General features: G+C 39.9%; 1 protein-coding gene across 1 annotated transcript in view; it reads right to left on the reverse strand.

The window, feature by feature from the left end:
• The window catches only part of CNTNAP2 (contactin associated protein 2), a 1,889,175-nt gene that overhangs the window by 619,588 nt on the left and 1,245,633 nt on the right, over nucleotides 1–23,954 (reverse strand). Inside the window, exon 11 of the mRNA XM_090049982.1 lies at nucleotides 19,999–20,105. Within this exon, the coding sequence (XP_089906108.1) occupies nucleotides 19,999–20,105 (107 nt within the window). The remainder of the gene's footprint in view (nucleotides 1–19,998; nucleotides 20,106–23,954) is intronic.

The raw sequence follows: 23,954 nt of genomic DNA on the forward strand, positions 1-23,954 counted from the left end.
GAGGGCTTGAGCCCTTATTGAGCCCAGACTGCCATACAGGGAGCAGCTAGGCCTGTGCGAAGCAGCCAGTATTTGATTTGGATTCGGCCAATACAGGGGACAGTGATTCGATTTGGTGATTCAGATCACTGTCCTGAATCGATTCAGTCAAATTGGATTTGTAAGATTCAGCACTGATTTGGTGCAATTTGATGATCTGGCTATAGCCTATAATGGGGAATCACTAAAATACCTTTTACTTTCTCATTTTTTTGCACAATTGGATGAAAACAGCAGGGATGGTAGCCTCTTCTGAGGGCATGAAACCTGCCAGGTTTCAAGGAGATTGGTGGAGGCCAGGGGCTTCTGTAAAAGTGCATCTCAACCTGTTGAAAACAAACTCGTGTCGTATGTGTGTGTTCATAGATTTCATAGACATTAGGGCTGCAAGGGTCCTCGGAAGATCATCAAGTCCAGCCCCCCACCCGAAGGGCAGGAAGTCAGCTGGGGTCATAGGATCCCAGCAAGATAAGCATCCAAATTTCTCCTGAAGGCATTCAATGTAGGTGAATGAACCACCTCCAGTGGCAGATCTTGAGGGCTCGGACAGTGAAGAAATTCTTCCTTATGTCCAGCCTGAAATGGTCTTGCTGAAATTTATAACTATTTGACCTTGTCATCCCTTGGGGTGAACAATCATCCCCCCAGATCCTGGTGAATACCCCTGATAAACTTATAGGTGGCCATCAAATCGCCCCCGAGTCTGTACTTTTCCAGGCTAAAGAGCCCCATGGCTCTCAGCCTGTCGTTGTAAGGTCTGTTTTCCTGACCTCTGATCATGCACGTGGATCTTCTCTGGACTCTCTCAAGCTTCTCCACATCCTTTTTGAATTGTGGAGCCCAAAACTGGATGCAGTACTCAAGCTGTGGCCTCATCAAAGCTGAGTACAATGGGAGAATGATGTCCTGGGATTTGCTTGAGAAGCACCTATGGATGCAAGCCAGTGTTTTGCTTGCTTTACTGGCCACAGCATCACATTGGAGGCTTATATTCATCTTGTGGTCAATAATGACCCCCAAGTCCCTTTTATCTGTAGTGCCAACCAGCATAGCACTGATAAGCCTGTAAGGATGCTGCAGGTTTTTCCTCCCAAGGTGGAGAACCTTGCATTTTTTGGTGTTAAACACCATTAGGTTCTCATCCGTCCATTTCTTGAGCCTCTCAAGGTCAGCCTGGATCACCCTCCTGTCCTCAGGTGTGGATGTTAACTGGGTTTCTGGTTGTAGCTGTATTGGTCAAAGCAACAGGCAGGCAAGGTTCTTTGAGTAGATATGATATCTTTTGTAAGATCAACTGAAGAGCTGGAGAAATATATCTTAGCAAGTTTTCAGATTTAAAAACACTTTGTCAGGCCAAGGAAGCATCTGCAGTTGGTGTGTATGCTCTTCCTGGATGGAATGAATAGTAAAGAAGCTAGAGACTGGACTGCAGGCAAGAATGCCAGTGAATGAAAATCTAAATTGAGGCATCAGGGGTGAGAGACAGGATGGGGGGAATGTAGCAACCAGGTAAAATTGGAGAGGTACCTGGGGAGTCAGATGGCAAGCAGCTTATAGTGTGTCATAAATCCAATGTCTATATTGAGTCCATGACTTTTTATAGCCAGTAGATTTATGAAGTGAAGTTTGTAGGCTTGTCTACAAAAGGAGTTTTGTATATTCAAACAAGCACTGAACCTCACTAACCTCATCACCAGAAGCCAAGTTTCTACAGCCTAAAACACACCGAATGGATCCAGACAATACCATAACAATAAATGCAAAACCTGGCAACATATGTCCAGTACCCCCACAATTACTACACTGCACAATAGAACGATCACGATTCCTGGATCTTATAGCTGCACCTCCAGAAATGATATATATATCTCATCAAGTGCACCAAATGTCCTAATGGTACGTACATAGGAGAGATCAAACAAAAACTGTACACCAGAACGAATGCACACTGGACATTTATTAAAGACAATAACACCCAATTACCAGCGGGGGTACATTTCTCACAAGAAAACCACTCTCTCTCCAATCTCTCAGTCCTGATCCTCAAAGGGAAATTACAAAAATCCTTTTGTAGACAAGCCTACAAATTTCACTTCATTAATCTACTTGATATAAAAAATCATGGACTCAACATAGACATAGAATGTCAGACTATAACTTATCTGACATCTGACTCCCCAGGTACCTCTCCACTTTTACCTACTATAGTGCTCCCCTCCCTCCCAGCCTGTCTCTCACCCCCTGACACCTCAATTTATATTTTCACTGACTGGCTTTCTTGCGTATCAGCCCAGCCTCTGGCTTCTATACCATTCATTCCATCCAGGAAGAGTGCACACACACCAACTGCAGATACTTCCTCAGTACCTGGGCCATGGAGGAGTCTGACACAGCTCAGCAACCCTCCTGGGGGTGTGAGCCCCTGGATATGCATGCCAGATGAGAGGAGGCTGTCCCTGCCACCTGGGATTGGCACTAGGTGCAGGCATCATCGAGCACCGGTCACAGGCAGCAGCAGCAGCTTTCTGTCATTCGGGGCGCAGATCCGGGAGTCCACACCCCAGAGAGGAGTCCGGCACAGCCCCACACTCCTCCTGGGGTGTGGGCCGCTGGATCTGCATGCTGGATGAGAGGAGGCTGCCACTGCCGGCAAGTGTCAGGAGCTTTGCTTTAAACAGTGTGAGGTGTAGTTTCCCAGAAACTTCTGCACCTATCTTCTTGAAACTTGGCAGGCTTCGTGCCCTCAGAAGGGGCTACCATCCCTGCCCTGCAATTTTTATCTGAATCAAGCATGAAATGACAAAGGTTTAGGAATTTTCATGATTCCCCACTATAGCCTATGGGTGAAACAGCAAAACAGCAAAACAGGTTCAATGAAACAAAGCAGAACAGTGCTTCAAAACGAAACGAAACACTGTCCCTTTGAAATGGTGAAACAGAAGTTGAAACAAAACAGTGCTGTTTCACACAGCCCTAATTCTCTGATGCTGCTGATCTGCTGGAAGACACAGCTTAGTAACTGACCCTAAGGCAGAAAGCTCAGTTAAAAAATGCTGCTTTTTATGCTGTTTTTCCACCCCTCCCTCAAAGCACTGGGATTGGATCACAGTTACTGGCCAACGACACATGTCAATATCAGAGCTGTCCTTCCCCCCGTCTTCTCCCTCCCTCTTTGTACTTCCTGTTTCCCTGCAAGCAAGTCCAGCTTTGAAACTTGAAACTTTTCAAAACTTTCGAAAGTCAAAACAAAATGGTGCTGTTTCACACAGCCCTAGTCGGCAGCCTCTCCATTAATTTATATTTCCATCAAGGTATGGCAGGTGAGGCAGGAGTGCACACTAGGGGCAAAGCAGGGCATGGTCATGAAGCCACTAGGGGGCATCACAGCCACCCCAGGTCCCTGATGTGTTTCAGTTATAAGCTCCTTTACTATACTATACTTTAGTTTTCCTGGTGCAAAGGAAAGGTTACACTTACAGTAATCATGTGCTCTGTTCCTAAAACATTACATAGCATCTGAAGAGACAGATTGCTACTGTTACAGTCATGTTAGGGCATCACTTACAAGGAAGAGAACTGAACCCATGCAGTAGAATCTATTGTCATTTTCTCATTTTCAAAGGTTTAAATTTCTTGCTCAGCTACAATTTGTTGTGTAACAGTAAGCATGTTACTCTTGCTCTCTCTCTCTGCCTCAGTTCCTCACCTGTAAAATAAGAGTAATAGGACCTCCCTATCTGGCAGCTTAGAACAGAATAAATTCTGTGCCCTGTCTCTCTCAGTTCTGAATCAGAATGATTCCAAACCAGTCCCTCCTGACCTTATAATCTATACATATTGTGAAAATTTGCCATGTCAGCAACTGATTGACTGGAAAGTAACCTTACTTTCAACTAGCAGCGTACACAAAAATCATCAGTAAAAATGGATTTCAGTGAACCTTGTGCAATAGTTTCAGAATCACTAATGCTTTTCAGTGACTGTAGGATGGTAGTTAGTTAAAGAAATGAGGGGAGAGGGTTGTTAGAGGTAACAGCAAATCAATGGTTGCAGTATTAATTGGCAAATTAAGACCTCAAACAAGAAAATACTAAACTTGAGGCAGTATGACTATTCCCAGTGATATCAGTATCATGTGCATCTAGATAGATAAACATAAGTATCTATGTCTAAGAAAAACTTCGACATCCCAGAAAAAAATCATTTTGCCTTGGAGTCATATGATAAAACACAAAGTTCATTACAAGGAAAAAAAAGAAAATGAAATATTTTGACATAAAATTGTGATTTATAAAGTCAGAAAAGAACACAAGAAGCACTAAAGTGGGAAATGCTATGAGATGGGAATGCTTAGTTAACATCAGTTTCTATCATCATTTACTATTAACACCATTTTATTGAAACTGTAGCTAGACAACAAAATCTATCTGCACAATGTTTAGCAAGGCAAATGATGGCAGGCTAAGGACAAGAAGAATCATGGTAATACCATTTTTAAAATAAATGGAGTGAAACTACATTTACAGTGGATTAAGGGAATGCAGCACTATTCAAGCAATCAGAACAGCAGACAAAACAGATGTATCAGCTACTATTTTATGAGGCTAAACTCTTGTATGCTACATACACATAATTGACAAGGAATTCATTTAACATCAAAAACATATCTGACAATCATGAACCTTTTTAGAGAATGGTGGGTGGGAAATTTTTCATTGTAACAAGTCTCTTTTGGCAGGTCAATACATCATTTTAAGAGAGCAGGCCCACCTCTTTCAAGGTTCAAACCTTTAATACTAAAGCCCCATGATAGAGGTGCTTGAAATGTTCCCTCCTGCATAGAGCACAAGACCTTCTGCCATCCATGCCCCACTTTGGCAAACACTATCACAAGCTGAGTGATCAGTTGACAATGTTTATCCTTCTATACCCAAGCCTACCATTTTGTACTTTTGTAACGGTCGCCTTAGGATACAGGAACTGCAGTTATCTCAGATGTTCTCTGTCCACCCCAACCTGCTTCACCATTTCCTTGAACATTTTGGCTCTGCTGAACAAATTCCTCCTGTTCTTTCTCCCTAAGTTAAGCATTTATTCATTTTCAGAGTAGGAGTCTGTCACTAATAATAATAATGACTAATTCTGACAGCTTCTTTTAGCCCAACCACTTCTGAGACTGGCTAGAAGGGAGAACAGGCACCAGTGTCTGCCTGAATAAGAAACTAGGGATGTACAGAGCTGATAGCAGCACCAGTTGGCAGCATCATGTGCTGTGTCCTTTAGGTATTCAAGTATGCTTATATACACTACTGCTCCTCCTGGCTGGGGAAACCAGGAACAACATTCCTAGCCACCTCCCACGAAGAGCAGCCCCGAGGGGTCCAGGCAGATTTGGCTTGTGATTGCACACTTGGAAAAGAAACTAAAGGGTATGGTGCATCTAGTGTGCTTCCTCTCTTTAAACCGGTCATAGAAGTGAAAAGAGGGCAATAAGTAAAACGTTTGGTCATTTAGCTTAAATATACATCCTGTTATTGTGTGCCTCCCAAATTACTCAAAATTTTAAGGAAATCTTAAGCAGGCTAAATATACTTTTACTTTGAATCTACTAGTGACCACTTCTAGCCACAGTGTGTGGGCATGAACATTTCTGTAGCCCATTTTTTAACTTTTATTAAAAACCAAGCATGCAAAAGACATTCCTCATAGCACCAAAAAGTTCTAAAGGAAAAAAACCAACAACCCCCAAACAAGCCTTTGAATGAAAACTCAAGAATTACCTTACTTTTTAAAACCTGTTTGTTCCTCCAAAATTAAAAGAGAGGGACCTCTCACCTCATCCCCAAACTAAATTCTGATAACTGGCTGGTTGGCATGGACTGTGTGGGTGGCCAAGAGTAATCTCCTTACAGAAAAAAAAAATAACAACCCCCCCACCTTCCTCTTGAACTACTCCATTCATATTGGCTTCCTTTTCCTTTCCCCCCCCCACCACAAGAACTGGAACTAATTTATGTCAGCAGAGTACAGAGTGTATGCACTGTCTGAGATAACATCAAAGTAATGTAATTAAGGTGATGAACCCAGTTCTTTATCATAAAAAATGAATTAATCTCAATATACTTTTTAGCAAAATTTACAAAAATATTTTTAAACATATAAACTTGCTATATATTCATTGTTTGCTTCCCCCTCCCCACTTCTTTCCCCATTTTCCTTTTCTGTTTGCCTTAGCTGGTATCTGTTCCTCTTCAGTTTAGTTCTCTATTATGAGACATTATATTTATATTTATATTGTATATGAAAATTCTGTTACTTTTCCCTTTAACGTTACCCTTCTGTCTTTCCTTATTTCTTTGAACACTGTTTATTTTCCACCTTCACTTCAACTGATTTTTTGTGCACAATTCCCTGCAGCATTTCTCTCTTTCTTACTTTTTATGGTCACTTTTTTTCCCTTTTAGAAATTCCCTCCACCCTGCCCCGATTCCTCTTGATAACTTTATTTCTACACTTTGTCTTTCATGCTTATCTTTTTACTCATGTGCTTCATTTTCTTTTCTAATTGCCCCAGGGAGCCCCAAAGTGAATTTTCACAGCACAGTAGCCTGGCTGGTAGTGGTGATGGAGGTGTGCCCTAGAGAAGGAAATATTGGGCCACTTGGAGTGCCAGTGAATGGCAAGGGGTGGCAGTAGACACCTAGTGTGATTGCAGGAATCGTGATAACAGGAATCGTGCCAGGTGCCTCCTGCCACCACCTGCCATTTGCCAGAGCTCTGAGGGGCTCCCTTTCCCCACTGCATGGCATAGGGCTACTAGACACCTGGTGCTGCCACCTGCCATTCACTGGATCCTGATCCTTCCTTCTGCAGAATGCCCCCCTCACCTAGCGACATTGTATAAAGATAGAAAAAGACTGAGCTACAGCTGTTCCCTTTCCCACCCAACCCCCTGCCCAGCCCCCCTGCAGCTGACAGCTGGCCACATCAAGAGGTGGAGCTGGGCAAAGGGGCTGTGCTGACTCAGCTCTGTGAAAGCCCGGAGGTGGGGTGAGCTAGGTGCTCAGCTGAAGCAGCTAAGCATGGGCTGGGTGCTGGTGCATCTCCCTGTGGGGCGCTTTACAGGGGGCCGCAAAGCAGCTTGAGATGGTGGCAGAAAGTGACCTGACTTGAGTTGGTAGGGTATCTTTTACAGAAGTTCAATATAGTGGTCTAACCTAAACTGATTAAATCTGAGACCATGTCAATCCAGGTCTATCTTAGACTGGGTTCCACCATTTTTATACCAGTCTATGTTCATTGAACTTTTATTCAGTTATGGGTGTGGATCACATTCCACTCACTCATTTTGTGCAGTGTCTGTACCTGGCCCAAATGAAGTCAGTAACAGCAAGAATTCTCATGTGTACTCTGGAAGGGCTAAGCACCTTGTCAGATTAGTCAATCTGAGTCCTTTTACCTTTCTTTCTTAATGGCTCTACAAAGCACTAGGATTTTTGATTGCATTACACTTCAGTAATGCAGAAATGTTGCTATTAACTTCAGTGAGAATGGGAAAGCAGGCAAAGATAAGTCTTAGGACTGAACTATATGCCACCTCCTCTGGAATTGCCAGTCATATTTGAAGATCCTTTCCTCCAAATTAGTAAATCATTAGTCCAAATTATTTTCTCCTTCTCCGAGTTCAGTTTAGGATTTCTTAACACTTGTGAACAGGTCTACAGACTTAAGTTTCATTGCTCCTGTATACAGCAATCATTCCTGAGCCACCCCTGTCACTCATCCAAACCTCTGAAGAGCAAACATCTTTATAAGCTTCTATGGGCTGGAAAATGAGGCTGCTTCTCTGCATTTTCCAAATACTTTTCACTGGTAAGTAAAACACGCTTGCCTCTTTCTGGACATCCTTTTATGGGATGACATGTCTCTCAAATAGTCAGTTTCCATTGATATTGATGAAAGATTTTCTCAAGTCAGGTTGAGAGAATATGATCCTTGGTGCATTTACATTTTTCTGAGAGGAACACACTGTTGTGTTGTCCTTGGAGCAGAGCTGGAGGCAAGCAACATGTATAAAATTATTTGAATCTAGCGATGTTGGTATGCATCTGATGCATGACATTTTCTTCTTTTTTTTTTTTTTTTTTTTTTTTTTAGCTACAGAGCCATCAGGGAGATGAACTTTATCAGTTACAATCTGCATCCCAGTGGGATCAAGGAGGAATTACTGTGTGCCAGGCTTATGTCTATCCACAAACAGAGAAAAGAGTACAGCAGTCCTTTGGAAGCCATATCTCGCACTGTACTTTTACATATAATATGGGTGGGTCCCTAAGCTAAGTCACAACTAGGACCATAATAGCAATGCTATTTATAATGATTACAGACAGCTGAATTTTTTAGAATAATAAATAGTTTTGCAAAAATGGTCTTTTCTGACACTGAATGGGTTTTTTTCTAAAAACCTGGTTTTAATGCCTTAATGTTTAAATTTACAATGCAAAATAAAGTATTTCAATATGATTTTCTAAACTGAAATTTGAAAAAATCTGTTGAAGTTGACCAAATGCATTTTTTCAATTTTGCATACAATAATTTGAAAATTGGTTAACAATGCCATAAACCTAAGTTAGAACTTTTTTCCCCAATATTTCTTGCCAATGAGATCTCCTGCATATGTTTTTTTTTAACCTATAGATCTTAAAGTCCTTTAAGCAAAGTAAGTGTCATTAGCCCTCTGTGCAGATGAGGAACAGATGATGATAACAACAAAAAAATAACTTGCCTGAAGTCACACAGTAGATGAATGGTCGGGTGGGAAACAAAGCCCAGGCCTACTAATTTCTATTCCACAGCCCTACCCATTTGAACATGCCTTCTATTATTATCTATTAAATATGCAGAATTTGTCAGCCAAGTTGTTGCCATGCATATCTCCTGAATACAGGAGGAATGGTGCTAAGCTTTGATATCAGTGCTTGGTTAACTGTTGGTAAGTGCTGCCTTTTAATGCAAGTATAATTGGAAAAAAACAAGAGAGAAACTTTTTCTTCTAACACTTTATGACTCCAGAATTCTTTTTGAGGGAATATATTACATAATGAAAAAAAACAACCCTGCCTAGAGATGTACTTTAAGTACAAATCTTCATTTAGATGCTTATGTTTTTGCAGTAGATCTTTGGATTAATTTAGCCCTCACCCATGGTAGAAAAAGTGAGAATTACAAATAGCATTCAAAATCTGTTTTCCTTCTCTAATGGTAGTCAATGGAATTTTAATATCAAAACCATAATAGTGTTTTGCAATTTAAGTGTTTTAACAGTGAAGTAAGCAATAAGCTAGATTTTTTAATAAAAAAGATTAATAGAAAACTAATTAATTTTGTAGGTTTTGCAAGTTTTCAGGGTGTGATGTATTCCTACTATGCTTTTATTCCATACATGGGTAGTTTTAAAATAAGTACCTACTAATTTTATGTTCTTTTTTAATTGTCCTCTGAAAATAATATTTTTGGGTATTTTTTTTTCATAACAGCACTGCATAGGTGATAGTTTTTCAGGCAAATCACCTACCAGTTCATCTCTCTCCAATACAGGCCCTGATTCAATAAATTCTGAAGTACTTGCCTAACTTGAAGCATGCAAGCAACTCCACTGAAGTTAATGAACTACTCATGTGCTTAAAATTAGTACCTCGCACCAGTACCTTGCTGAACTGGAGGTCTTGCAGTACCCTGCATTTCCCCTGGATGCCTGCATGAGAGTTTTCCTTAAAAATGACAGCACATTGCGACTGCAGTGCAGAATTGGATTCTACCTTGCAGTACATGCTGACCCATCGAAGGGGGAAGAATTGCACAGCAGGACTTGAAGGCAGGCTCAGGCCTATTTCTTATCAGCATCGCTACAGAGGTTTCCTCATTTTCTATGAAATTCTAATTTTAACATAATACATTGCAGCCTGCACAGTTATATTTTATTTTGCTTGTCCACTCTGGTTTTTTCTCTATAATCTTAAGCAAGTTGTAACAACATTATCACTCTCTCAAAGTTGCAGCCCTTTTTACCAACAGTTATCATTTTCTTATGACAAAAAGGCAAATAGTTTCCAATTTATCACACTGCTTAAATTCTGTAAACACCCACTATTTTATTTCAAATTTAAGTAGGAGTAAATCTGTAGCAATCTACAGTGTAAAACTGAACTACAGTGGTGTTAGCAAGGCCATATTTTGGCCACTGATTCATTTTTTTGAAATAAAAACCTGGACATGGCAACACAGAATAGGGCTTTTCATTTGCTAGCTTTATATGGGTTCATAATAGTGTTAAGAGCCAATCTTGACACTTGAGGGCGTTGCATGTATTTTTATGTTACAAATCCACTGTCAAGTGATTTTTTTTTCCTCTAGTAAGGTCATATTAATAAATAAAAGCCAGTTTCATGGTGGTCTGCATCCTTAAAACAAAGCAAGAAGCATATTTTCCAGATCCTGGAAAAACTCATTAATTTATAGTTACTATCAGAAAGTTAGAAAATTACTTTTCAGCTATTATATTAATATAGAGATGCAGAAATACTGCTATACATGATAACACCTAACATTTCCTTTCAAAAGCTTAGAGAGGAGGAAGATGTTAGTAAGTTAAATAAAACACTGAATCGGCTATATGATTCTTCTGAGAAAGCGCTACCAACATAATTGATACTTTATTATATTACATAGCTTGAACTATGGCTTTTTTAAAGGGGTAAGAAAGCAATCACTAATATTAGAGATTAAATTTTCAGAGTTTATATCCAAGTATTTCTAAGGCCCTCATCACTATAGTGTCTGAGCATATTTGACTTGTCTTTGGCATTTTTAGGAACGGACTGGGAATATTTTGAATGGCAGAGAATAAAAGTTTCTAACTGTTAAAAATATCAAGTATTTCCTCATAAGGACTGCATGCCTGCCTCTCCCATAACATTTTTCTTTCTTTCTGAACTGGGAAAAGGAAAGAAGGCTTACTGGAGAGCTGTCTGAAGGTATCCATTTGAAGCTGGGATGATTTTACAGGCATGCTGCTTCACCTTCTTTCCAGGCTCTTAGAATAGCACACCCAAACCCCAGAGTTTGGGAACAACACCCTCCCATTCCTAAAGTCTACTTTAGTTAGCGTTTTGTCTCAAAACAAACAAACAGACAAAACCAAAAAGGCAAAGGAAAGAAAAGAAAACTAAAAAATAAAGGACCTTTATTTAGTTCCCTGGGTTCTCTATATTGGAATCCCTGTGCCTAATTTAGCAACCCAGCCCTCATTTTGGAAGCCTCTCTAGCACTGGTTCCCCAGCCCCGAAACTCTACCAAATGATTCTTTTTACCATTTCTCAGTCTTTGACTTACTCCTCTCCTGGCTAAGGACTACAATAGCTTCCTCAAATTCCTCCACAAGATCAGCAAGTAGCTTCTTTCCAAGCTAGCTAATAATGTGCCTAATCATTCCCAGATGAATTTAATAATATCACACTTATCTGGGCCAGCTGGGAAAGATGGAAGCCCTGTACTTTCTCATCTACAAGATTTAAGATGGAACAAGATCTGTGTTTTAAATATTTTTTAACTGTCCTGAGATCATATATCTTCCTCTCAGTGACTGTTTTATGGATTTAAGATAATTCTTTCTTCGCACCTGGAGGGGGTGGGGGTGGTAACTGGCCTTGGAAACCATCTCATCTATCCTCAAAGAACCAGAACCATATCACAGTCTTTGCATCTTTTAACTCAGACTAGGAATGAAATTTTGCTCCACACAGCCATTATGGATTCACTAACTAGCTAGTGAACCTGTTTGGATGAACAGGAGATATGTTTGAATGGGACAGATGACTTGGTCTCTACAAAGCCCAATTTTGCCACTGCAAGATTTCCTAATTCAAGACAACGCCCACAGAAGCAGCAAGTTTCACAGGCACACATTCGGAAATGTCAAGGTGATAATTTGGCACAGCTCTCACACAAATTCCCACTGGGGAAATGAAAGACAGCCAGCTTTGTGACAGCCCTTTTCAAAATATAAGGTATTTTTTATTGTGCCATAACTTCCTTTTGAAATGAGTTAAAAGATAGGCCCCTTCTCGTCTTTTCAATAGGATTTTCCTCAACAGAAAATTCTTATATATTTTTTACACTGGTCTAAGCCATTATGGTCTCAGTCTGATTAACAGTGGAGAAGGTTATAAAACAATATGCTTGCTTTGGTTTGGAAAGATCCAGGCATCATTTTACATCCTAAAAATATATACATTTAAGTGGAATTTAACTGTGTGGAGCTGGGGTATGTGCAATGCTACATTTCTTCAAATCTTTTGGTGAGATCTCCAGAACTACCAAGTTATTTAAAAAACGCTTTATTCTCCCATTTCCATCTCTTAACAGGGAACAGGCTTAAAAAAACCCTAAACTGTTCTGCTACTGTTAGAGATGGTAGCTTAGTTCTGATAATTGGAAACTTTTTTCTTTGGCAGGGGGTAGCCTTAATTTATGCTTAATTATCTCAGCTTATCCATTTAAAAGCCATTACTTTTGTGTGTTTGTTGGGTTCAGCTTCTCAGTCATTAATGAGACCACACATCATTTGCTTGCCCAGATAGGTGATTCTGATATATTGTCGAGAACGGTTTAAAAACAAAATGAATATGTTATAGAGAAAGATGTAACCAATACTAGGTTTTAAAGCACCTAAGGGAATCTTCAAACATGTACAAGGCTGGAAGCAACACACCAAAAATGAGAATTGGCAAAGAAAAAATACACATAAAATTGGAAACAATTTAAAAAGTGTCATATCTGTGAATCTGACTGTTATGCTTAGATAGTTTTCTGTTCCCCAAACAGACACAGTAATTTCTACTTTTAACATAAAGAGGTCATGAAATTTAATCTCTATTAGTATCACTCATTATTTTACTACCAACCAAATAATAAGAACTGAGAACTAATGAAATAATATGTGAAGTGTTCTTTTTTCTTGTACTGATTTCAAACACTTTAATTGGTGTTTTTAATAAAGATCTGGTTTCCTTTTAAAAGTAGCATGGCTCAGTGGTGACTGCACTAAAATGCCAGGGAGGTTAATGGGAATTTTGCACAAGTAATGAGAGCAGAACTGAGCATGAGGTTTGATAATGGATTATAGTCTTTTGTTTTTACTCTAGGTTACTGGTTCAAATGGACGCTTATTTAGTAGTGAGTGAAAGTCATTCCCCTGCAGCCATTCCCCTACTCAGTGACCTATGTGAAATGAAGTGGGCATCTCGACCCAATCTCCAAATAGAAGGCATCCACAACACACATACAGAAAGGTTATCATTAATAGGGCTGGTGTTAATAAGTTCCCAAGATAGCAATTGGAGTGGAGTAGCCAACAATTTCACTGATGTGCATACCAATCTATCTTTCCACTCTACATGTTCTTCTTTTAGATTAAAAAAGAGTTACATCAGTGGCATACTTTATTCTTCCAATGCCCATGCTACCCCAGTGAAGGAAAGTGACAAGGTAACTGGTTCTTTGATTCTGGAGTTAGAGGGTTTTATTCAGCCCTCTTTATCAGCCATATCAAGTGGATTTCCTTAGTGTCAAGAACAGAAGATAAAAAGTGGAAAGACATAGATACTTTATGGGTGCAGCACGTATGTTCAGCTAAACCAGTGGCAGAACCTCAGGACAAGGTGCATGTCTGGTACTCTTAGGAATTGACAAAAGAACGAAATAAGGAATTTAAGTCAGAAAACACTTGCTCAGTACACCTGTGATTTATGCTGAAAATGGGGTGGGAACCCAGCCCATTTATCAGGCAACTATGGTATGATGTGTATACTTTACTCCAATATCCAGTACATTCGAAAGATAGGAAGCAGTGCTTTAAAATGAAGACTATCATACAGTATAAAATAACTGCTCATATTTTAATGAGACACCAGGAATTTGCTGTTTGGCACAGTCATTCTGACACATTTCAGAAATGTTAATTTGTTTTTAAAAAGAAGCAAAGAGAAATATGGCAAGGATCTAATAAAATAGTTTATCTTTAGGTTTCCACGGGGGAAATCTCCCTTCTCCTTCCTAAGCATCCTCTATAACATGTGGGCATTTGAAACATCAGTGTGTTAGATCATTAGTACCCTGGAAACAGGAATTAGTAAGATGTTTATTTTTTTCAGTGTCAAGATGTCTTGCAGAGTCTGATTTAAATGGGACAGATGTCTTTGGGATTGCATTCTGTACACAGTATGGTAGCTACTTTTTCTAATCACAGTGGTAGGGAAAACATAATTGGGAAGATTTATCAATGGGGGAATCTTCATAACCTAATATTAAGTTGGTGGTGTCACCATATCCCTTTTTATGTGCTATGAGGAAGGCTTATGCTTAACACTGGTGGTGGTTCATTTTTAATAGAAGCCTTCAGTGTGGAGAAAGGGTAACCCATGATCCACTTATTAAATGAAGCAATCATATCAGGAAATTAGTCAGCGTTGTAACATAAAACAAAACAAGACTATCAGAAACAAAAGTAATAGTGCTTCCTCCCCATAGGTAAAACCTAAAAGAAGTCTCTGAAAAAGGGAGCATGGCAGCACTCACAGAAATCTCTGTAGGATGGTTTGTTAACCTCTGTCCAGGAGGTTACCTTGGGAGTCTGAGTTCAATGCAACATCAAACTAAAAGAGGAAGCCTGCTCCCCCAGCCGCAGCACCCACCTCTGGTCATGTTCCTGTGCTAGCAAGGGCTACTTCTGTTTTCTTCATCATTCTTTTCCCTCAACAGAATAGCAGGCATGGTATACAATACATAGCTGAGGTGGAACTTAGCGATTCGGCTTTTCATTGTGCTTTCTTCCCTTTCCAACTGCTCTTAGGAACTTCAAATGATGCAGAGCAATCACACACCTCTTACCTTAGTGACTACTTTTGGAAAGTCACACAGTATATTTACTTTTTTCCTAATTCATATCAAGAAACTACACATTCTGTTCAAGACGACTTCTGTTCTTAACAGTGAAAATGGAAATAGAAACCCCCCTCTCCCAAAACAGTCCTGATCCTTAAGCTTTTTTAAATAAAGGCATTGAGAGCTCTGTTTAGCTTTTAATGTTGTGGGACATAGATGTCCCTGTATCCACACAAAAAGTTCTATTTTATAAAATAACAGAGAGAAACAAAACAAAAAAAACCAGTGTTCTGTTTAACATAATGAAATGTCCTTGCTTTTTTTATACATCATTACACTTCTGACAATTGTGCCTGCATGCAGGGAAAGCAGCCATTTTGTTCTTTAGGCTACTGCAACCTTTACAGATAAAGCATACCATGTTTATTCTTTACTTCTAAACTGTATCTGTTTTCTCCAAAATAAATTTATTTACATCAAAATTGTATTTATATACAGAAAAACTATAGTAGGCAAAAGTCCATTATCATGCTATTGTTTTAGCTAGAAGTAGGAAAAAGGGCAAAATGTTGAGATTTTTAAGTAAATCACTAGAGGTCTTGCTGGAATTTAAGTAGTTCCACCATGAAAGGGATAGTTTGTGTAGACTAAATTTGTTTTTCTGATTACTGAATTTGGCAAGCACCATAATCAAGAATCAAAATTAGCCTTTTGTCCATACAGACAGCAATACGAGGTATCACGTAGGGTACATACAGACATTTGGGGAGGTTAGATTGAGTTAAAAATAGCCACCCAATTTAAGATAAATGTAAGGATGGGAGGGACTAGTTGGGGAGGTTTTGGAGGGATTGGGAAGGGCAAGAGGGGTCTTTTGTTGGGGGGGGGTCATGGGATTGTGGGGGCTGGCAGGGTCTGCAGGGGGGATCAGGGGGAATGTGGGATCCATGGGAGGGTTTGGAGGGGGAAGGGGGGATTTGTGGGGGGACTTGGAGAGATTGGGGGACTAGAAGGGTCTACAATGGGATTGATGGGTCTGTCAGGTTTTAGATATCGTGGCTTCCATTGTCATTTGATAAATATAGTATGACCAGGACTGTGAAATAAAGCCATTTGGATTCATATGGGTTGCTTGCAGACTTTTTTTTCTGTTTTAGTTCAAGGAAGCTATCCCTTGAGTTTGGCTTTGAGTTTCAGCTTCAAACAGGCCCAAAAATGAAATTCAGCCAAAGCTGCAAAGCTTTGCCTGGTTTTGGATCAAAAGCACAGAAAAGTGCAGAATTCTCAGTCCAAACCAAAAATCAATTCACCATTAAAAAAAATCACTAATATGCAGAAATGAAGTTATTTTGTATGTGTTGTGCTCTTTCTTAGAGTCCAATTCAGAAAAAACTTGAGCATCTGAAAAATCAGGAAATTCAGAATGAAAGTATATGGCAATGCAATTTAATGCTGCCTTCTTCAAATAATGTCCCATACAAATACACATTTGAAATTTGCCTTGGCAGGCAATGCCGAACACTGAAGAATTAGGAAAGAGGACTGCCATTGCAAGAAAGAAATGTATCATCTTTCCTAGGGCAAAATTTTTGTTTTTGGAAATTACCAAAGACAACCCACCTACACCCTCTGTTGAGGCTACTCCACAGAATCACTGCAGCTACGGGGGGCTGAGATGGCATGGTCACTAAGGCACATGGTTGACAGCCTTGACATTGCAAATTTGAGGACACAGAAGAAGCATTCACAGTGTGGCCCTGTCAAATTCCAACAAAGCTGTGAATTCTTTTTGTCACAAGGAAATGAAAAGGAAGGAAGGACTGCATCTACGAAACACTACAAGTTAGTGTGCCTGCAGTCTGCAGATAATTTATAGTGGCTATTGCCAGCTCCAGTGGATGTAAGTAAATGTTGTATGGGCACGTCCATGAATACTCTATCTCTTGGTCTGAGCATCACTGAATTGAACATCCTAAAAGGGCATTAGCCCTCACAAAGCAGCTTTTGTTGTTTTGTTTTTTTTAAGTCAGCAAATAAGTTTTGGCCAGAAGAGATTTTTTTCTCCTGAAGAGAAGAAAACAATTAAAAAAAAATACAGGAACATTCATGGGAAAACTGAAATTAAATCCTTTAAAGACATTTTAGCAGACTTTCCAAAGCAATACATCAAGAAAGGGATTAGTTTGAAACTTTGGTTGCATTACAAAGGTAAAGGTTCCTGGGCTGCCTCTCTAGGTGACCTGCAAAGCTGTAATCCTATGTGCTTTATCCCTACTGTATCTGAAAAAGAGGCCAATGAACTTTAAATCCCCTTTTGATATTTTGGGCTAGTAGCACCTTTTCCTTCCCCTATTGTATTATTTTACCCACAGAGGACAGGTGAAAATTCTATTAAGAAAAAAATGCTCAGCTACCTAGATTATTATAGTTTCTTGGTTAATGAACATGGTCCCATCTCCCTGTGCTTTCTCTTTGGGACTCAAGGAGGAAAGGTAACTTATATTTATTTATTTTCAAAAACCCATTAAACAGTCAAAACATGTTTAAATAACTAACTTTCCCTGCCTGCATTTATTTCAGTCAACTAAATATATTTTTCACATATACAAAAGAATGATTTTCATTGTGGTTGCATTAATATGGCAGAGCACATGAAAAAAAATCATAGTTGAAGGGCTCAACAAATAAATATATAAAATTATTTTTCTTATTTTGCCAAAATACTACTTAATTATGAAATGGCATAGATCCTTGCCTTTCCTTGCCTTGCTCTTACTAGGAGTTTGTTTTGCATAGGGACTACATACTTGGTCATACATATATGGCATGTCTTCTCTGTAATAAAACATCATTTACTTATCATTTGGGCCCTGAGAAAATTGTGGTTTGCTTGTAGAAAATTTGTGGCATGTGTGCAGGTATCATTTTTCACAGAATATTCATGGAACTACCACTGATCTTGGCAAATGGGTCCCGGTACTTCTGTGACTCTTCCGTGAAAAATGATACACTTACCTTCATTTGGCTGCCTGGATGCATCCTGGCCACACCCCCAGGAGCTGCTTGCAGGCTGTGAATGCTGCAAGCCTGCAAAGGGAAATCTGCACTTTCATGCGTTTTTTCTGGCACAGGCTCAGGACCCTTAAAAATCACAGTGAGGTGCTAATTTCATGGTATCCGTAAAGTCCATGAAATTGCAATTTTCTCAGGGCCCTATTCATCATATCCCTTTGAAATGTTACAATCTAGTATAATTGCCTCGAGCTCTTTAGCAATCAGTATGTTACAGTCATCAGTGCATACACCCCCACACTTGATGACGATGAAGTCAACAAGGAACAGTTTTATTGTGCTCTTGACACAGTCCAGACTGCCTGCCACTGCCAAGGAAGACAAGCTCATCCTCATGGGTGACTTCAGAACAAGAGCTGGGCAACACTCTGAACTCTGGAGTGGCACCATTGGCAAAGATGGGGTGGGGAAAGTCATTGGTACCTTTCTCCTCAGCAAATATTCAGAGCATGACTTGTTCACCATGAATACTATCTTCAGACAGAGTGACAAATATAAGACCACTTGAAAACACCTACGCTCCAATCACTGGAACCTTTTTGACTATATTATTGTCAAAGCCCATGACCGTATTGATGTCCCTATCACCCAAGTCTTGAGAGGTGCAGATGACTGTTGGATGGACCACCATTTAGTTAGATCAGCTGACATACAGCTTGCACCATGACACTGCAAACAACTGAAAGGAATGCAGAAGAGATTTAACATCAAGGAACTCCAAAACCAAGCTAGATATAAGGTTCTTCAGCAATGCTTCTTCTGTGAGCAGCAGGTCAAGAAAAGCACAGTCCCTAGTTGGTCTCTTCAGTACTTGCACCAGGAAGCTGTACCCACTACTCTCCAAAAACTTGTTCATTTGCCTGTGAACCGCTGTATTGCTGATTTCTGAATAGTAACATATATCTCAATCATTAAACAATGATGCATTTAAAAGCAAATGTTGTGGGTCCTTTCAGAAAGTGTTCCTTGTCCCCCAGAATATAACTGGTTTTTTTGTTTGTTTTACAAGATAAGAGTTATATTCATGTTCACAAAGAAGTTTTTGCTCAAATCCAGAACAGATTTTGAGGACAGACAGAAAACATGTAAAGTATCACCATTTTTAATCAGTGTAAGTAAAATCCTGCAGAAGATAAAAACTACAGGTTACACCTCTCAGATTTGCAGGACAATATTTCATATAGCTCTAGCTTCAAGTAAATGTTATAGAGCAAAGGGAAATATGAAAGTCTGAAGTAGACTGGAAATTGGATTTTCTACCTCTTCAGAAATACCCTGTTTGCAGTTCTGCTGGCAAATCTTACCTATTCATTCTCTCCTTAATATGAAGAATGTGTTATATAAGTACATACATGGAGAAAGTGACAAAATCATGGACATTTTCAAGGTGAGAAGTATAAAAGTTTGCTACGGAGACTAAACCAACACCCCCCTGCAAGAACCCCACAGTAGCTGGCCCTGCACATGTATGCTAGTTTCTGTATAATATGCAAGGACCCCTTTTCTTAGCTTCTTATCTCCAGGATATCAAGAAGCAGCAGCTGCAGTTAGTACAGGAATGTAAGTGGTTAACACTGCTGCTTGTAGCACTTACTAAAATATAGGTAATAGTTTAACTGAAAAATTGTCAGAAGGATCAGTTTGCTTATATGTTTCAGTATTATCGATCTTACGTTATCACCAGCGGCAGAGCTTCCAATAATTGGTTAGGGGAGAATCATTGCATCCATTTGAAACTCCAGGGTGGAATTTTAGGTAGCAACTGAAAGGTAGACATGACACCAAGGTAAATATCCTTTTTTCTCCTCCACGTGCTAAAAAATAGCATGGGCTTCTTTAGCAAGTTTAAACTTTAGGATTTTATCTGTACATCTCAACAAAAAAGCATCAGCATTACATATGTCCATTCTATATTATGCCTGGGAAACAGTTTACAGTATCACTTACAATTATGACAAGTGGCACCACTGTATCCAGTTCCATCACATGTACACTTGAAGCCGTCCCAGGTTTGGGTGCATTTACCACCATGTTCACAGTGATTTGGCACACATCTGTCAGGACAAGATGCAAAAAGAAAATCAAAACCAGATAAGGAACAAGCATTATGAATGGCCAGATTTTGAGCTGATTAAACAATACATCATACTAGTGCCTCTTTGTCCTACTGTGGTTAATTTACCCTTAATTAACAGAACTCTTAACAAAATGTGCAAACTGTAAAAAAGATGATGCATCACAGCCTTACTGTGGTCCCTCTTCAGAAAAGCAAGATAATGATGAAACATCTTCACATAAAAAATTAAGCTTTTAAAACCACTTATGACTAGGAAACTAGTGTCATAATAAGAAGAGCATCGTAAGTCTTAGATCCTCCTTCTGTGCAGATGGTGTCATGATTCACAGATTCAAGTACTGTACCATAAAAGATTGAACGTTAGCAAAGAATGATACTGAGTTTCTATTCATCTTGTTCTGCCAATAATGAGATGAAGCAGATGCAACTTGTCTGCCAACTGAGGTGGAAGTTACTTACTCTGCATTATTAAAACCAACCAGGTGCTGTGGACTTCAGTATAATAGCTTTCAGCAGGATTTTTCTATTCACCCACACTTACGTCAAGAACAGTTCACCTTTACCCTACCTATTTGCTCTCTCACTCCACCTAAGGTACTGTCAGAGAACTCAGAAGATGCCAAAGAAGAGGTGGAGCAGATATGGGGGAAAGATCAGATTATACATTTACTGTTTGAAAAAAATCACTAAAAATGATTTCAGATATTTGAGTTTGCCTACTTTCATTTCAATCAAAAAGATTACTCTAAATAGAAATTACCACAGTATTTACTTTTTATTTTGAGTTTAAGTCTATTAGATTTCTTTTCATGGAATGTGCTTTCAACTCTTATTGCAAGGAACCATTTCCCCCCTTTATTTAATGTAATTGTAGCCAGGCTCAGTTCAGGCTCCATATTTTCTTAGAAGGAGCTTAAGAAATTTTCTTTTCACATTGAGTTTGGCCAGACAAAATCTATGAACTACACTTTATCATTACTTGATGCAAAGATTAGGAAACCTAATCCTAATCACGAAACAAATGAAAATGGCAATGCAATACAAATTAAATGATATTTTAAAGGGTGTTTTAAAGTATTTTTAAAAATATTCCTGTGATAGCTATTCTGAAGCCCAAAGAATATTTCCCCATTAGCATATAATAATTGCCTGACTATGACATAATTTGGGGGATGAGAGAGACCAACAGGGACCTATATTTACATATTATTTCTAGTAAATTAACAGGATGGTACAGAAACCATAAAAAAGAACCCTTTGGCAGGAAACATTTACACATGGGCATTGCACAATTTACTTTCTGATCATGCTACTATCATTTCTATATACCATAGTAAATATACTTTCTAATTTGCCTACGATCTCTTTTATGAGGTGTGTTACTGAAATATCCTAAGGAATTTCCAAAAAGACTTAGTTTTGTTTTTAAAAGCTGCTTAAATAAATTTAAGGGAAAAAAAATAACATTTTTTGTTGCAGTAAAAATAGACTAGCCCCATGTCCAAGTCCTGCCTCTCTCAGGCTCTGGGTCCCCTGACACCCAAGTCTAGGCCTGCTCTTGGCCTACTGGCCCCCAGTCTGCCCTAGGCAGGGTTCAAGGAGACCATGTCCCTCTCAACTGCTAATGGGACCTTCAAAATGACCCCTCTGAGTCCCATTCAAGCCACCAAACCCTAAGCCCTTCTAGCTATGATTGAACTTCTAGCCTCCTGGCTACATATGACATACTGCTACTCAATCATAGGCTTTAGTCTGCTGCTAGCCCTCAGCCCCTTCACTTTCTGTCTCTGGGAATGATGCACCCACAGTCTGCCACTTGGCCACAGGCAACCTACAGATAAGCTATTCCCTCTTAGCCTCCAGGGCCAGGCTACTTGCCTTGTTTCAGGCCCTGGCCTATATATGTCCCAGGCCTTGCCCCTTCATGGTTAGGTTACTTGCCCCAGGTTGTCTGTAGGTGCCCTCTAATTAGGCTCATTAATTGGGTTCATGGCAACACAGCTGCAGCTGTGCCCCTTCTCCCCTGCAGGGATCTCCCTAGGCATTTTCTCCTTTGAAGTGACAGAGTCTCAGGCTCTCTGTTATATGCTCTTCTTAATCCGCTACTCAAAAACAGGGAAGAATTGGTGGGGAACGTATAAGTAGATGGCAGCTTGGGCAGCAGTGACCATGAGATGATTGAGTTCAGGATCCTAAGGAAAGGAAGGAAACAGAGCTGCAGAGTAAGGACCCTGGACTTCAGAAAAATCAGACTTTGACTCACTCACCTCTGGGAGGCCAGTCTGAGGGGAAAAGAAATCCAGGAGACCTGGGTGTACTTTAAAGAAACCTTATTAAGAATGCAGAAATGAAACATACTGATGCACAAGAAGACTACTAGCAAGTATGGCAGGAGACCAATTTGGATAAGCAGGTAATCCTTCAATGAGATAAAACACAAAAAGGAACCCTACAAGAAGTGGAAACCTGGACAAACTACTGGGGATGAATATAAAAGTATTGCTACGGCATGCAGGAATGACAGCAGGAAGGCCAAACCTCAACTGGAGTTGCAGCTACCAAGGGATGTGAAGGGCAACAAGAATGGTTTCTACAGGTATGTCAGCAACAAGAGGAAGATCAGGGAATGTATGAGTCTGTTACTGAATGGAGGAGGCAACCTAGTGAGAGATGATACAGAAAAGGTTGTAGCAGTCAATTCTTTTTTTTACTTCAGTCTTCACAGGCAAGGTCAGCTCCCTTACTACTGCACCTGGCAGCAGCAGTCTGGGAGCAAGTGAGTAGCCAACAGTAGTGAAAAAACAGGTTAGGGACTATTTATAAAATTTGGACACGTACAAGTCCATGAGGCCAGATGCAGTTCACCCAAAGGTGCTGAGGGGTGTTGGCCCATGTGATTGCAGAACTGCTGGCCGTTATCTTTGAAAACATGTGGTAACTAGGAGAGGTCCTAGATGATTAGAAAAGGGCAATTATAGTGCCCATCTTTAAAAACAGGAAGGAGGAGGATCTGGAGAACTACAGAGCATGTCCTCAAAAAATCCATTTCTAAGCACTCAGAGGAGAAGAAATGATTATGAATAGTCACCATGGATTCATGCCAGACCAACCTGATTCCCTTCTATGATGAGATGACTAGCTCTGTAGATACAGGGAGAGCAGTGGATGAGATATATCTTGACTTTAGCAAGGCTTTCGATATGACCCCTACAACATTCTTACAAGCTGGCTAAGGAAATATAGACTGGATGAACTGATCCAAGTTGGACAGAAAACTGGCTGGCAAAACATAGAAGTCAATGGCTCAAGGTCTATTTGGCAACTGGTATCAAGTGGAATGCCCCAGGGGTTGATCCTGGGGCTGGTTTTGTTGGATATCTTCATCACCAGCCTGGAAGATGGCATAGAGTGTACCCTCTGCAAGTTTGTGGATGACATCAAGCTGGCTGAAGTAGTATGTACACTGGAGGGTAGGGCTGGGATTCAGAGAGAGCAACCTCTATAAATTGGAGGATTGGGCCAAATGAAACTTCATGATCTTCAAGAAGGCAAGTGTGAAGTCCTGCACCTAGGATTGAACAATCCCATGTACTAGTACAGGCTGGGGACTAATGGGCTGGGCAGCAGCTCTGAAGAAAGGGACCTTAGGGTTACAGTGGACAATGAGCTGAATGCGAGTCAACAGGGTGCCCTTATTGCAAAGAAGGATAACAGCATACTGGGCTGAATTAGTAGGATTGTTGCCAAAAGATCAAGTGAAGTGTTTATTCCCCTCTATTTAGCACTGGTAATGCCATATCTGGAGTACTGTGTCCAGTTTTGGGTC

Source organism: Crocodylus siamensis, chromosome 5 (genome assembly GCF_052110815.1).
Source record: "Crocodylus siamensis isolate JL-2025a chromosome 5, ASM5211081v1, whole genome shotgun sequence".
Taxonomy (NCBI): Eukaryota; Metazoa; Chordata; order Crocodylia; family Crocodylidae; genus Crocodylus; species Crocodylus siamensis.